Source organism: Hyperolius riggenbachi, unplaced genomic scaffold (assembly GCF_040937935.1).
Source record: "Hyperolius riggenbachi isolate aHypRig1 unplaced genomic scaffold, aHypRig1.pri scaffold_171, whole genome shotgun sequence".
Lineage (NCBI taxonomy): Eukaryota > Metazoa > Chordata > Amphibia > Anura > Hyperoliidae > Hyperolius > Hyperolius riggenbachi.
The window spans coordinates 139,946-154,508 of NW_027152382.1; the positions used below are offsets into that span (position 1 = coordinate 139,946).

The 14,563-nt window shown below is 51.5% G+C and overlaps 1 protein-coding gene across 1 annotated transcript in view; it reads right to left on the bottom strand.

The window, feature by feature from the left end:
* OGA (O-GlcNAcase) overlaps nt 1-14,563 on the bottom strand; it is a 194,010-nt gene that overhangs the window by 71,207 nt on the left and 108,240 nt on the right. The window contains exon 9 of the mRNA XM_068264825.1: nt 7,127-7,737. Coding sequence (XP_068120926.1) covers nt 7,127-7,737 — 611 coding nt within the window. The remainder of the gene's footprint in view (nt 1-7,126; nt 7,738-14,563) is intronic.

Sequence of the window (14,563 nt, forward strand, 5' to 3'; positions counted from 1 at the left end):
CAGCTGTAACACAGACTATTCATCTATCTGCAGAGACACCACCACCTGTGACTGCAGCTGTAACACAGACTATTCATCCATGTGCAGAGACACCACCTGTGACTGCAGCTGTAACATAGACTATTCATCTATCTGCAGAGACACCACCACCTGTGACTGCAGCTGTAACACAGACTATTCGTCTATTTGCAGAGACACCACCACCTGTGACTGCAGCTGTAACACAGACTATTCATCCATCTGCAGAGACACCACCACCTGTGACTGCAGCTGTAACACAGACTATTCATCCATCTGCAGAGACACCACCACCTGTGACTGCAGCTGTAACACAGACTATTCATCTATCTGCAGACACACCACCACCTGTGACTTCAGCTGTAACACAGACTATTCATCCATCTGCAGAGACACCACCACCTGTGACTGCAGCTGTAACACAGACTATTCATCTATCTGCAGAGACACCACCACCTGTGACTGCAGCTGTAACACAGACTATTTATCCATCTGCAGACACACCACCACCTGTGACTTCAGCTGTAACACAGACTATTCATCTATCTGGAGAGACACCACCTGTGACTTCAGCTGTAACACAGACTATTCATCCATCTGCAGAGACACCACCACCTGTGACTGCAGCTGTAACACAGACTATTCATCCATCTGCAGAGACACCACCACCTGTGACTGCAGCTGTAACACAGACTATTCATCCATCTGCAGAGACACCACCACCTGTGACTGCAGCTGTAACACAGACTATTCATCCATCTGCAGAGACACCACCACCTGTGACTGCAGCTGTAACACAGACTATTCATCTATCTGCAGAGACACCACCACCTGTGACTGCAGCTGTAACACAGACTATTCATCTATCTGCAGAGACACCACCACCACCTGTGACTGCAGCTATAACACAGACTATCCATCCATCTGCAGAGACACCACCACCTGTGACTTCAGCTGTAACACAGACTATTCATCCATCTGCAGACACACCACCACCTGTGACTGCAGCTGTAACACAGACTATTCATCTATCTGCAGAGACACCACCACCTGTGACTTCAGCTGTAACACAGACTATTCATCTATCTGCAGAGACACCACCACCTGTGACTTCAGCTGTAAAACAGACTATTCATCCATCTGCAGAGACACCACCACCTGTGACTGCAGCTGTAACCCAGACTATTCATCTATCTGCAGAGACACCACCACCTATGACTGCAGCTGTAACACAGACTATTCATCCATCTGCAGAGACACCACCTGTGACTGCAGCTGTAACACAGACTATTCATCCATCTGCAGAGACACCACCACCTGTGACTGCAGCTGTAACACAGACTATTCATCCATCTGCAGAGACACCACCTGTGACTTCAGCTGTAACACAGACTATTCATCTATCTGCAGAGACACCACCACCTATGACTGCAGCTGTAACACAGACTATTTATCCATCTGCAGAGACACCACCACCTGTGACTGCAGCTGCAACCCAGACTATTCATCTATCTGCAGAGACACCACCACCTATGACTGCAGCTGTAACACAGACTATTCATCTATCTGCAGAGACACCACCACCTGTGACTGCAGCTGTAACACAGACTATTCATCCATGTGCAGAGACACCACCTGTGACTGCAGCTGTAACACAGACTATTCATCTATCTGCAGAGACACCACCACCTGTGACTGCAGCTGTAACACAGACTATTCGTCTATTTGCAGAGACACCACCACCTGTGACTGCAGCTGTAACACAGACTATTCATCCATCTGCAGAGACACCACCACCTGTGACTGCAGCTGTAACACAGACTATTCATCCATCTGCAGAGACACCACCACCTGTGACTGCAGCTGTAACACAGACTATTCATCTATCTGCAGACACACCACCACCTGTGACTTCAGCTGTAACACAGACTATTCATCCACCTGCAGAGACACCACCACCTGTGACTGCAGCTGTAACACAGACTATTCATCTATCTGCAGAGACACCACCACCTGTGACTGCAGCTGTAACACAGACTATTCATCCATCTGCAGACACACCACCACCTGTGACTTCAGCTGTAACACAGACTATTCATCCATCTGGAGAGACACCACCTGTGACTTCAGCTGTAACACAGACTATTCATCCATCTGCAGAGACACCACCACCTGTGACTGCAGCTGTAACACAGACTATTCATCCATCTGCAGAGACACCACCACCTGTGACTGCAGCTGTAACACAGACTATTCATCTATCTGCAGAGACACCACCACCTGTGACTGCAGCTGTAACACAGACTATTCATCCATCTGCAGAGACACCACCACCTGTGACTGCAGCTGTAACACAGACTATTCATCCATCTGCAGAGACACCACCACCTGTGACTGCAGCTGTAACACAGACTATTCATCTATCTGCAGAGACACCACCACCTGTGACTGCAGCTGTAACACAGACTATTCATCTATCTGCAGAGACACCACCACCACCTGTGACTGCAGCTATAACACAGACTATCCATCCATCTGCAGAGACACCACCACCTGTGACTTCAGCTGTAACACAGACTATTCATCCATCTGCAGACACACCACCACCTGTGACTGCAGCTGTAACACAGACTATTCATCTATCTGCAGAGACACCACCACCTGTGACTTCAGCTGTAACACAGACTATTCATCTATCTGCAGAGACACCACCACCTGTGACTTCAGCTGTAACACAGACTATTCATCTATCTGCAGAGACACCACCACCTGTGACTTCAGCTGTAACACAGACTATTCATCTATCTGCAGAGACACCACCACCTGTGACTTCAGCTGTAACACAGACTATTCATCCATCTGCAGAGACACCACCACCTGTGACTGCAGCTGTAACAGACTATTCATCCATCTGCAGAGACACCACCACCTGTGACTGCAGCTGTAACACAGATTATTCATCCATCTGCAGAGACACCACCACCTGTGACTGCAGCTGTAACACAGACTATTCATCCATCTGCAGAGACACCACCACCTGTGACTGCAGCTGTAACACAGACTATTCATCTATCTGCAGACACACCACCACCTGTGACTTCAGCTATAACACAGACTATTCATCCATCTGCAGAGACACCACCACCTGTGACTGCAGCTGTAACACAGACTATTCATCTATCTGCAGAGACACCACCTGTGACTTCAGCTGTAACACAGACTATTCATCTATCTGCAGAGACACCACCACCTGTGACTGCAGCTGTAACACAGACTATTCATCCATCTGCAAAGACACCACCACCTGTGACGGCAGCTGTAACACAGACTATTCATCTATCTGCAGAGACACCACCACCTGTGACTGCAGCTGTAACACAGACTATTCATCTATCTGCAGAGACACCACCACCTGTGACTGCAGCTGTAACACAGACTATTCATCCATCTGCAGAGACACCACCACCTGTGACTTCAGCTGTAACACAGACTATTCATCTATCTGCAGAGACACCACCACCTGTGACTGCAGCTGTAACACAGACTATTCATCCATCTGCAGACACACCACCACCTGTGACTGCAGCTGTAACACAGACTATTCATCTATCTGCAGAGACACCACCACCTGTGACTTCAGCTGTAACACAGACTATTCATCCATCTGCAGAGACACCACCTGTGACTTCAGCTGTAACACAGACTATTCATCTATCTGCAGAGACACCACCACCTGTGACTGCAGCTGTAACACAGACTATTCATCTATCTGCAGAGACACCACCACCTGTGACTGCAGCTGTAACACAGACTATTCATCCATCTGCAGACACACCACCACCTGTGACTGCAGCTGTAACACAGACTATTCATCTATCTGCAGAGACACCACCACCTGTGACTTCAGCTGTAACACAGACTATTCATCCATCTGCAGAGACACCACCTGTGACTGCAGCTGTAACACAGACTATTCATCTATCTGCAGAGACACCACCACCTGTGACTGCAGCTGTAACACAGACTATTCATCCATCTGCAGAGACACCACCACCTGTGACTGCAGCTGTAACACAGACTATTCATCCATCTGCAGAGACACCACCACCTGTGACTGCAGCTGTAACACAGGCTATTCATCTATCTGCAGAGACACCACCACCTGTGACTGCAGCTGTAACACAGACTATTCATCTATCTGCAGAGACACCACCACCTGTGACTGCAGCTGTAACACAGACTATTCATCCATCTGCAGAGACACCACCACCTGTGACTGCAGCTGTAACACAGACTATTCATCCATCTGCAGAGACACCACCACCTGTGACTGCAGCTGTAACACAGACTATTCATCCATCTGCAGAGACACCACCACCTGTGACTGCAGCTGTAACACAGACTATTCATCCATCTGCAGAGACACCACCTGTGACTTCAGCTGTAACACAGACTATTCATCCATCTGCAGAGACACCACCACCTGTGACTGCAGCTGTAACACAGACTATTCATCTATCTGCAGAGACACCACCACCTGTGACTGCAGCTGTAACACAGACTATTCATCTATCTGCAGAGACACCGCCTGTGACTTCAGCTGTAACACAGACTATTCATCCATCTGCAGAGACACCACCACCTGTGACTGCAGCTATAACACAGACTATTCATCTATCTGCAGAGACTCCACCACCTGTGACTGCAGCTGTAACACAGACTATTCATCTATCTGCAGAGACACCACCACCTGTGACTGCAGCTGTAACACAGACTATTCATCTATCTGCAGAGACACCACCACCTATGACTGCAGCTGTAACACAGACTATTCATCTATCTGCAGAGACACCACCACCTGTGACTGCAGCTGTAACACAGACTATTCATCCATCTGCAGAGACACCACCACCTGTGACTGCAGCTGTAACACAGACTATTCATCTATCTGCAGAGGCACCACCACCTGTGACTGCAGCTGTAACACAGACTATTCATCTATCTGCAGAGACACCACCACCTGTGACTGCAGCTGTAACACAGACTATTCATCTATCTGCAGAGACACCACCACCTGTGACTTCAGCTGTAACACAGACTATTCATCTATCTGCAGAGACACCACCTGTGACTGCAGCTGTAACACAGACTATTCATCCATCTGCAGAGACACCAACTGTGACTTCAGCTGTAACACAGACTATTCATCCATCTGCAGAGACACCACCACCTGTGACTGCAGCTGTAACACAGACTATTCATCTATCTGCAGAGACACCACCACCTGTGACTGCAGCTGTAACACAGACTATTCATCCATCTGCAGAGACACCAACTGTGACTTCAGCTGTAACACAGACTATTCATCCATCTGCAGAGACACCACCACCTGTGACTGCAGCTGTAACACAGACTATTCATCTATCTGCAGAGACAAGACAGCCAATGACTTCAGCTGTAAAACACAGGGCTGTGGAGTCTGAGGAATTTTGGGTGCCTGGAGTCGGGAAAAAATGCACCGACTCCGACTCCTAATGAATTTAAACTGTAATTGAAATAGAAAATATGATAAAATGTTCTATTTCTTAGATAATAGTCATCATAAATAATGTATATATACAGTAATAGCTGTGCTTAGTCCACAAAAATGATATAAACCAATCAGAATGAGTTACTTGTGCTGCTTCAATAAAGCAGTCCCCGTATTTTTAAGGTCAGATATTACTATCTGATTGTGACTGTATATATGATGTGTACACAGGAATCTCTTATATATACTAAATAACATCTATGCTGTAAGAATAAAGCCTGATGTGTAGCTGTGTCACTAATAGAGATGGTCAATGAGATGGAAATAATTCTGCACTGATGCTGATTTATGCAAATGTATGCACTTCCTTTGCTGATGAAATCAAATAATTTGATATGTTAAAATTTGGTTTGGTGACTACAAATTAAAGGGTACCTGAGACGGATGAAAAGTAAAGTTTTATACATACCTGGGGCTTCCTCCAGCCCCCTTCAGGCTAATCAGTCTGTCCTCCACCACCCGGATCTTCAGATATGAGTCCTGGTAATTCAGCCAGTCAGCGCTGTCCGGCCGCATGCCGCTCCCACAGCCAGGAACATTCTGCACCTGCGCAATAGTGCTGCACAGGTGTAGTATGCTCCTGGCGGCGGAGTGTGTGCATGCGCACTACGCCTGACTGGTTCAAGTACCTGGACTCATAGCAGAAGATCCAGGTGGTGGAGGAGGACAACGAGGGACTGATTATCCTGAAGGCGGCTGGAGGAAGCCCCAGGTATGTATAAAACTTTAATTTCATCTGTCTCAGGTTTACTTTGTTACACAGTAGTACTATACTCTACATATGCACTCCTCACAGAGCTGCAGGGATTCCACTGAGAATGCTGTGCACATTGAACACAGAGGTGTTGTCTGTTTACAATCTCCTCATTCCCCTGCAGAGTACCTGCACATCACTCTTACATGTACCCACACTTACATTGCCTAGGGCCTGATAGATGTTTTTTGTTCCGGTCTGTACCTTTTACAAGTACTCTTACCAAGAACTAGTTTTAGTCTAAAGGGAATAAATATAGTAGTCTACATATCCTTCTCACTTCAGTTGTTTTTTACAATTCTTAAGCGTTGGCAGTTAAGAGACAAATTTCATGTTACATACTTCCAATCAACAAGATTGTAATATGCAAATTAGAGGAGTCGGAGTCGGTAGAATCCTAAACTGAGGAGTCTGAGGATTTTTGTACCGACAGCCCTGGTAAAACAGGCTCTATTCATCTATCTGCAGAGAAACCACCACCTGTGACTTAGCTTGTCCCCGCAGTGAGGCCCCTCCCATGCTGCATACACACTGATAATTAGCATGTTATGACCCGCCTATAAATGGCATTTACCTTATCTGTATCCTTGTCTCCGCAGTGAGGCCCCTCCCATGCTGCATACACACTGATAATTAGCATGTTATGACCCGCCTATAAATGGCATTTACCTTATCTGTATCCTTGTCCCCGCAGTGAGGCCCCTCCCATGCTGCATACACACTGATAATTAGCATGTTATGACCCGCCTATAAATGGCATTTACCTTATCTGTATCCTTGTCCCCGCAGTTGACGCTCACCACGCTGCTGTTGGCGCGGAGCCACTGGAATTCCTTCAGCATCTGAATCCCCTTGGGTCCATGCTCGTAGGGCAGGTAGAAGAGGTCGACGAGGAGGTGCAGGTCTTCCAGGTCCAACGGTTCTGCCGTATATAGAGGATTCTCGCTGGGGCCGGGTATAAACGGCTCCTTGTTCATCTGGTCATCCGTCTGCATTGGAGCAATGTCGCCGCACACCTCGTCCTGCATACTCGCCTCCAAGGCCTTGGCCTCCCCGACGCCTTCCTTATCCAGGTCCATAGGCTTCAGCTCCTCAGACATTTTGGCTTCCGCTATGTCTGCCAATATTGGGCTAACAGTTTTATTGACCTCTTCAGCCTTCTCTTCCACCATTTCCATAGGCTCCTCCTCCAGCTGTTTCTTCTCCTCCTCTTTGGGCAGCATGGCTGGGTCAGTGCTAGGCCCCGCCCCCTGGCTCATGACAGGCTGCTGGTAGACCGTGGTGACGGTAGTAGCGACATTGATAGAGGAAGTGGCAATCATTGGCGGCATTTCGGCAGCACCTGTCTTGGCTCCGCTGAGAGCTATTTGCCTGCCTAGAATGGGAGCACACAACAATTTAGAGACGCACACACAGGCCCCACCCCTCATTCAGCCTCTGCCAGGAAGAGGAATGCCAGTCTGCAGGAGGTTCCTGTGTATGGCAGCCAGGGAAGTGAAGGGCGAGTGTCAGGTAGGGGAGGAGCACACACAGGCTCCACCCCTCATGCATCAGTCTGCAGGAGGTTCCTGTGTATGGCAGGCAGGGAAGTGAAGTGTGAGAGTGTCAGGAAGGGGAGGAGCACACACAGGCTACACCCCTCATGCATCAGTCTGCAGGAGGTTCCTGTGTATGGCAGCCAGGGAAGTGAAGTGTGAGAGTGTCAGGAAGGGGAGGAGCACACAGGCTACACCCCTCATGCATCAGTCTGCAGGAGGTTCCTGTGTATGGCAGCCAGGGAAGTGAAGTGTGAGAGTGTCAGGTAGGGGAGGAGCACACAGGCTACACCCCTCATGCATCAGTCTGCAGGAGGTTCTTGTGTATGGCAGCCAGGGGAGTGAAGTGTGTGAGTGTCAGGTAGGGGAGGAGCACACACAGGCTCCACCCCTCATGCATCAGTCTGCAGGAGGTTCATGTGTATGGCAGCCAGGTAAGTGAAGTGTGTGAGTGTCAGGTAGGGGAGGAGCACACAGGCTCCACCCCTCATGCATCAGTCTGCAGGAGGTTCCTGTGTATGGCAGCCAGGTAAGTGAAGTGTGAGTGTCAGGTAGGGGAGGAGCACACAGGCTCCACCCCTCATGCATCAGTCTGCAGGAGGTTCCGGTGTATGGCAGCCAGGGAAGTGAAGTGTGTGAGTGTCAGGTAGGAGCACACAGGCTCCACCCCTCATACATCAGTCTGCAGGAGGTTCCTGTGTATGGCAGCCAGGGAAGTGAAGTGTGTGAGTGTCAGGGAGGAGCACACACAGGCTCCACCCCTCATACATCAGTCTGCAGGAGGTTCCGGTGTATGGCAGCCAGGGAAGTGAAGTGTGATAGTGCCAGGTAGGGGAGGAGCACACAGGCTCCACCCCTCATACATCAGTCTGCAGGAGGTTCCGGTGTATGGCAGCCAGGGAAGTGAAGTGTGTGAGTGTCAGGTAGGGGAGGAGCACACACAGGCTCCACCCCTCATGCATCAGTCTGCAGGAGGTTCCGGTGTATGGCAGCCAGGGAAGTGAAGTGTGTGAGTGTCAGGTAGGAGCACACACAGGCTCCACCCCTCATGCATCAGTCTGCAGGAAGTTCCTGTGTATGGCAGCCAGGGAAGTGAAGTGTGAGAGTGTCAGGTAGGGGAGGAGCACACAGGCTCCACCCCTCATGCATCAGTCTGCAGGAGGTTCCTGTGTATGGCAGCCAGGTAAGTGAAGTGTGAGAGTGTCAGGAAGGGGAGGAGCACACACAGGCTCCACCCCTCATACATCAGTCTGCAGGAGGTTCCTGTGTATGGCAGCCAGGGAAGTGAAGTGTGTGAGTGTCAGGTAGGGGAGGAGCACACACAGGCTACACCCCTCATGCATCAGTCTGCAGGAGGTTCCGGTGTATGGCAGCCAGGGAAGTGAAGTGTGTGAGTGTCAGGTAGGAGCACACACAGGCTCCACCCCTCATGCATCAGTCTGCAGGAAGTTCCTGTGTATGGCAGGCAGGGAAGTGAAGTGTGAGAGTGTCAGGAAGGGGAGGAGCACACACAGGCTACACCCCTCATGCATCAGTCTGCAGGAGGTTCCTGTGTATGGCAGCCAGGGAAGTGAAGTGTGAGAGTGTCAGGAAGGGGAGGAGCACACAGGCTACACCCCTCATGCATCAGTCTGCAGGAGGTTCCTGTGTATGGCAGCCAGGGAAGTGAAGTGTGAGAGTGTCAGGTAGGGGAGGAGCACACAGGCTACACCCCTCATGCATCAGTCTGCAGGAGGTTCTTGTGTATGGCAGCCAGGGGAGTGAAGTGTGTGAGTGTCAGGTAGGAGCACACACAGGCTGCACCCCTCATGCATCAGTCTGCAGGAGGTTCCTGTGTATGGCAGCCAGGTAAGTGAAGTGTGTGAGTGTCAGGTAGGGGAGGAGCACACAGGCTCCACCCCTCATGCATCAGTCTGCAGGAGGTTCTTGTGTATGGCAGCCAGGGGAGTGAAGTGTGTGAGTGTCAGGTAGGAGCACACACAGGCTGCACCCCTCATGCATCAGTCTGCAGGAGGTTCCTGTGTATGGCAGCCAGGGAAGTGAAGTGTGTGAGTGTCAGGTAGGAGCACACACAGGCTCCACCCCTCATACATCAGTCTGCAGGAGGTTCCTGTGTATGGCAGCCAGGGAAGTGAAGTGTGTGAGTGTCAGGTAGGGGAGGAGCACACACAGGCTCCACCCCTCATGCATCAGTCTGCAGGAGGTTCCTGTGTATGGCAGCCAGGGAAGTGAAGTGTGTGAGTGTCAAGTAGGAGCACACACAGGCTCCACCCCTCATACATCAGTCTGAAGGAGGTTCCTGTGTATGGCAGCCAGGGAAGTGAAGTGTGAGAGTGTCAGGTAGGGGAGGAGCACACACAGGCTTCACCCCTCATGCATCAGTCTGCAGGAGGTTCCGGTGTATGGCAGCCAGGGAAGTGAAGTGTGTGAGTGTCAGGTAGGAGCACACACAGGCTCCACCCCTCATGCATCAGTCTGCAGGAGGTTCCTGTGTATGGCAGCCAGGGAAGTGAAGTGTGTGAGTGTCAGGTAGGGGAGGAGCACACACAGGCTCCACCCCTCATGCATCAGTCTGCAGGAGGTTCCTGTGTATGGCAGCCAGGGAAGTGAAGTGTGAGAGTGTCAGGTAGGAGCACACACAGGCTCCACCCCTCATACATCAGTCTGCAGGAGGTTCCTGTATATGGCAGCCAGGTAAGTGAAGTGGATGAGTGTCAGGTAGGAGCACACACAGGCTCCACCCCTCATACATCAGTCTGCAGGAGGTTCCTGTGTATGGCAGCCAGGGAAGTGAAGTGTGAGAGTGTCAGGTAGGGGAGGAGCACACAGGCTACACCCCTCATGCATCAGTCTGCAGGAGGTTCCGGTGTATGGCAGCCAGGGAAGTGAAGTGTGTGAGTGTCAGGTAGGGGAGGAGCACACAGGCTCCACCCCTCATACATCAGTCTGCAGGAGGTTCTTGTGTATGGCAGCCAGGGAAGTGAAGTGTGTGAGTGTCAGGTACGGGAGAAGCACACACAGGCTCCACCCCTCATGCATCAGTCTGCAGGAGGTTCCTGTGTATGGCAGGGAGGAAAGTGAAGTGTGTGAGTGTCAGGTAGGGGAGGAGCACACAGGCTCCACCCCTCATACATCAGTCTGCAGGAGGTTCTTGTGTATGGCAGCCAGGGAAGTGAAGTGTGTGAGTGTCAGGTAGGGGAGGAGCACACACAGGCTCCACCCCTCATGCATCAGTCTGCAGGAGGTTCCTGTGTATGGCAGCCAGGGAAGTGAAGTGTGAGAGTGTCAGGTAGGGGAGGAGCACACAGGCTCCACCCCTCATGCATCAGTCTGCAGGAGGTTCCGGTGTATGGCAGCCAGGGAAGTGAAGTGTGTGAGTGTCAGGTAGGGGAGGAGCACACACAGGCTCCACCCCTCATGCATCAGTCTGCAGGAGGTTCCTGTGTATGGCAGCCAGGGAAGTGAAGTGTGAGAGTGTCAGGTAGGGGAGGAGCACACAGGCTCCACCCCTCATGCATCAGTCTGCAGGAAGTTCCTGTGTATGGCAGCCAGGGAAGTGAAGTGTGAGAGTGTCAGGTAGGGGAGGAGCACACAGGCTCCACCCCTCATACATCAGTCTGCAGGAGGTTCCGGTGTATGGCAGCCAGGGAAGTGAAGTGTGTGAGTGTCAGGTAGGAGAGGAGCACACACAGGCTCCACCCCTCATGCATCAGTCTGCAGGAGGTTCCGGTGTATGGCAGCCAGGGAAGTGAAGTGTGTGAGTGTCAGGTAGGAGCACACACAGGCTCCACCCCTCATGCATCAGTCTGCAGGAGGTTCCTGTGTATGGCAGCCAGGGAAGTGAAGTGTGTGAGTGTCAGGTAGGAGCACACACAGGCTCCACCCCTCACATCAGTCTGCAGGAGGTTCCTGTGTATGGCAGCCAGGGAAGTGAAGTGTGAGAGTGTCAGGTAGGGGAGGAGCACACACAGGCTCCACCCCTCATGCATCAGTCTGCAGGAGGTTCCTGTGTATGGCAGCCAGGGAAGTGAAGTGTGTGAGTGTCAGGTAGGAGCACACACAGGCTCCACCCCTCATACATCAGTCTGCAGGAGGTTCCTGTGTATGGCAGGCAGGGAAGTGAAGTGTGTGAGTGTCAGGTAGGAGCACACACAGGCTACACCCCTCATGCATCAGTCTGCAGGAGGTTCCTGTGTATGGCAGCCAGGGAAGTGAAGTGTGAGAGTGTCAGGTAGGGGAGGAGCACACAGGCTCCACCCCTCATACATCAGTCTGCAGGAGGTTCTTGTGTATGGCAGCCAGGGAAGTGAAGTGTGTGAGTGTCAGGTAGGGGAGGAGCACACACAGGCTCCACCCCTCATGCATCAGTCTGCAGGAGGTTCCTGTGTATGGCAGCCAGGGAAGTGAAGTGTGAGAGTGTCAGGTAGGGGAGAAGCACACACAGGCTCCACCCCTCATGCATCAGTCTGCAGGAGGTTCCGGTGTATGGCAGCCAGGGAAGTGAAGTGTGTGTGTGTCAGGTAGGAGAGGAGCACACACAGGCTCCACCCCTCATGCATCAGTCTGCAGGAGGTTCCTGTGTATGGCAGCCAGGGAAGTGAAGTGTGTGAGTGTCAGGTAGGAGCACACACAGGCTCCACCCCTCATGCATCAGTCTGCAGGAGGTTCCTGTGTATGGCAGCCAGGGAAGTGAAGTGTGTGTGTGTCACGTAGGAGCACACACAGGCTCCACCCCTCACATCAGTCTGCAGGAGGTTCCTGTGTATGGCAGCCAGGGAAGTGAAGTGTGAGAGTGTCAGGTAGGGGAGGAGCACACACAGGCTCCACCCCTCATGCATCAGTCTGCAGGAGGTTCCTGTGTATGGCAGCCAGGGAAGTGAAGTGTGTGAGTGTCAGGTAGGAGCACACACAGGCTCCACCCCTCATACATCAGTCTGCAGGAGGTTCCTGTGTATGGCAGGCAGGGAAGTGAAGTGTGTGAGTGTCAGGTAGGAGCACACACAGGCTACACCCCTCATACATCAGTCTGCAGGAGGTTCCTGTGTATGGCAGCCAGGGAAGTGAAGTGTGTGAGTGTCAGGTAGGAGCACACACAGGCTCCACCCCTCATGCATCAGTCTGCAGGAGGTTCCTGTGTATGGCAGCCAGGGAAGTGAAGTGTGTGGGTGTCAGGTAGGGGAGGAGCACACACAGGCTCCACCCCTTATGCATCAGTCTGCAGGAGGTTCCTGTGTATGGCAGGCAGGAAAGTGAAGTGTGTGAGTGTCAGGTAGGGGAGGAGCACACAGGCTCCACCCCTCATGCATCAGTCTGCAGGAGGTTCCTGTGTATGGCAGCCAGGGAAGTGAAGTGTGAGAGTGTCAGGTAGGGGAGGAGCACACAGGCTTCACCCCTCATACATCAGTCTGCAGGAGGTTCCTGTGTATGGCAGCCAGGGAAGTGAAGTGTGTGAGTGTCAGGTAGGAGCACACACAGGCTCCACCCCTCATACATCAGTCTGCAGGAGGTTCCTGTTTATGACAGCCAGGGAAGTGAAGTGTGTGTCAGGTAGGAGCACACACAGGCTCCACCCCTCATACATCAGTCTGCAGGAGGTTCCTGTGTATGGCAGCCAGGGAAGTGAAGTGTGTGAGTGTCAGGGAGGAGCACACACAGGCTCCACCCCTCATACATCAGTCTGCAGGAGGTTCCTGTGTATGGCAGCCAGGGGAGTGAAGTGTGAGAGTGTCAGGTAGGGGAGGAGCACACAGGCTCCACCCCTCATACATCAGTCTGCAGGAGGTTCTGGTGTATGGCAGCCAGGGAAGTGAAGTGTGTGAGTGTCAGGTAGGAGCACACACAGGCTCCACCCCTCATACATCAGTCTGCAGGAGGTTCCTGTGTATGGCAGCCAGGGAAGTGAAGTGTGTGAGTGTCAGGGAGGAGCACACAGGCTCCACCCCTCATACATCAGTCTGCAGGAGGTTCCTGTGTATGGCAGCCAGGGAAGTGAAGTGTGTGAGTATCAGGTAGGAGCACACACAGGCTCCACCCCTCATACATCAGTCTGCAGGAGGTTCCTGTGTATGGCAGCCAGGGAAGTGAAGTGTGTGAGTGTCAGGGAGGAGCACACACAGGCTCCACCCCTCATACATCAGTCTGCAGGAGGTTCCTGTGTATGGCAGCCAGGGAAGTGAAGTGTGTGAGTGTGTCTGGTGTGTACACACTGTATCTCTACCCACTCAATGTGCTTGCTGTGTGTCTGTGTACAGAGTGTCCTTCTGCGTAAAATGCTAGACAAAGTGGACCTGAACTCTTGCACAGGACAGAAGGAAAACAGAAATGCACCATGTATGTATTTAGAATTCAGCCTAATTACCCATCTGTGACTAATCACAAGTTGTAACTTGATCCCTCAGCTGTGTCATCTCAGGAATCTCCTCTGCCAGGGCAGAGCAGCTAATTGGTAAACCCAGGATGTTAACCCTATGTCTGCTTGCATGAAAGCAGGAAGTAGACACACTGCAGATTTATTGCAGGATTTGTATCAGCTGGAACAAAGAAATGTTTTCTGTAAAGGTTATTATGCTGTTGCTTATTTTTTAGAGCAGAGAGGAAGTCCTGAGTTCAGGTCCGCTTTGAAGACAGGTGAATGCGGGGGAGGCCAGCCAAGGTGAGGGGGTCACA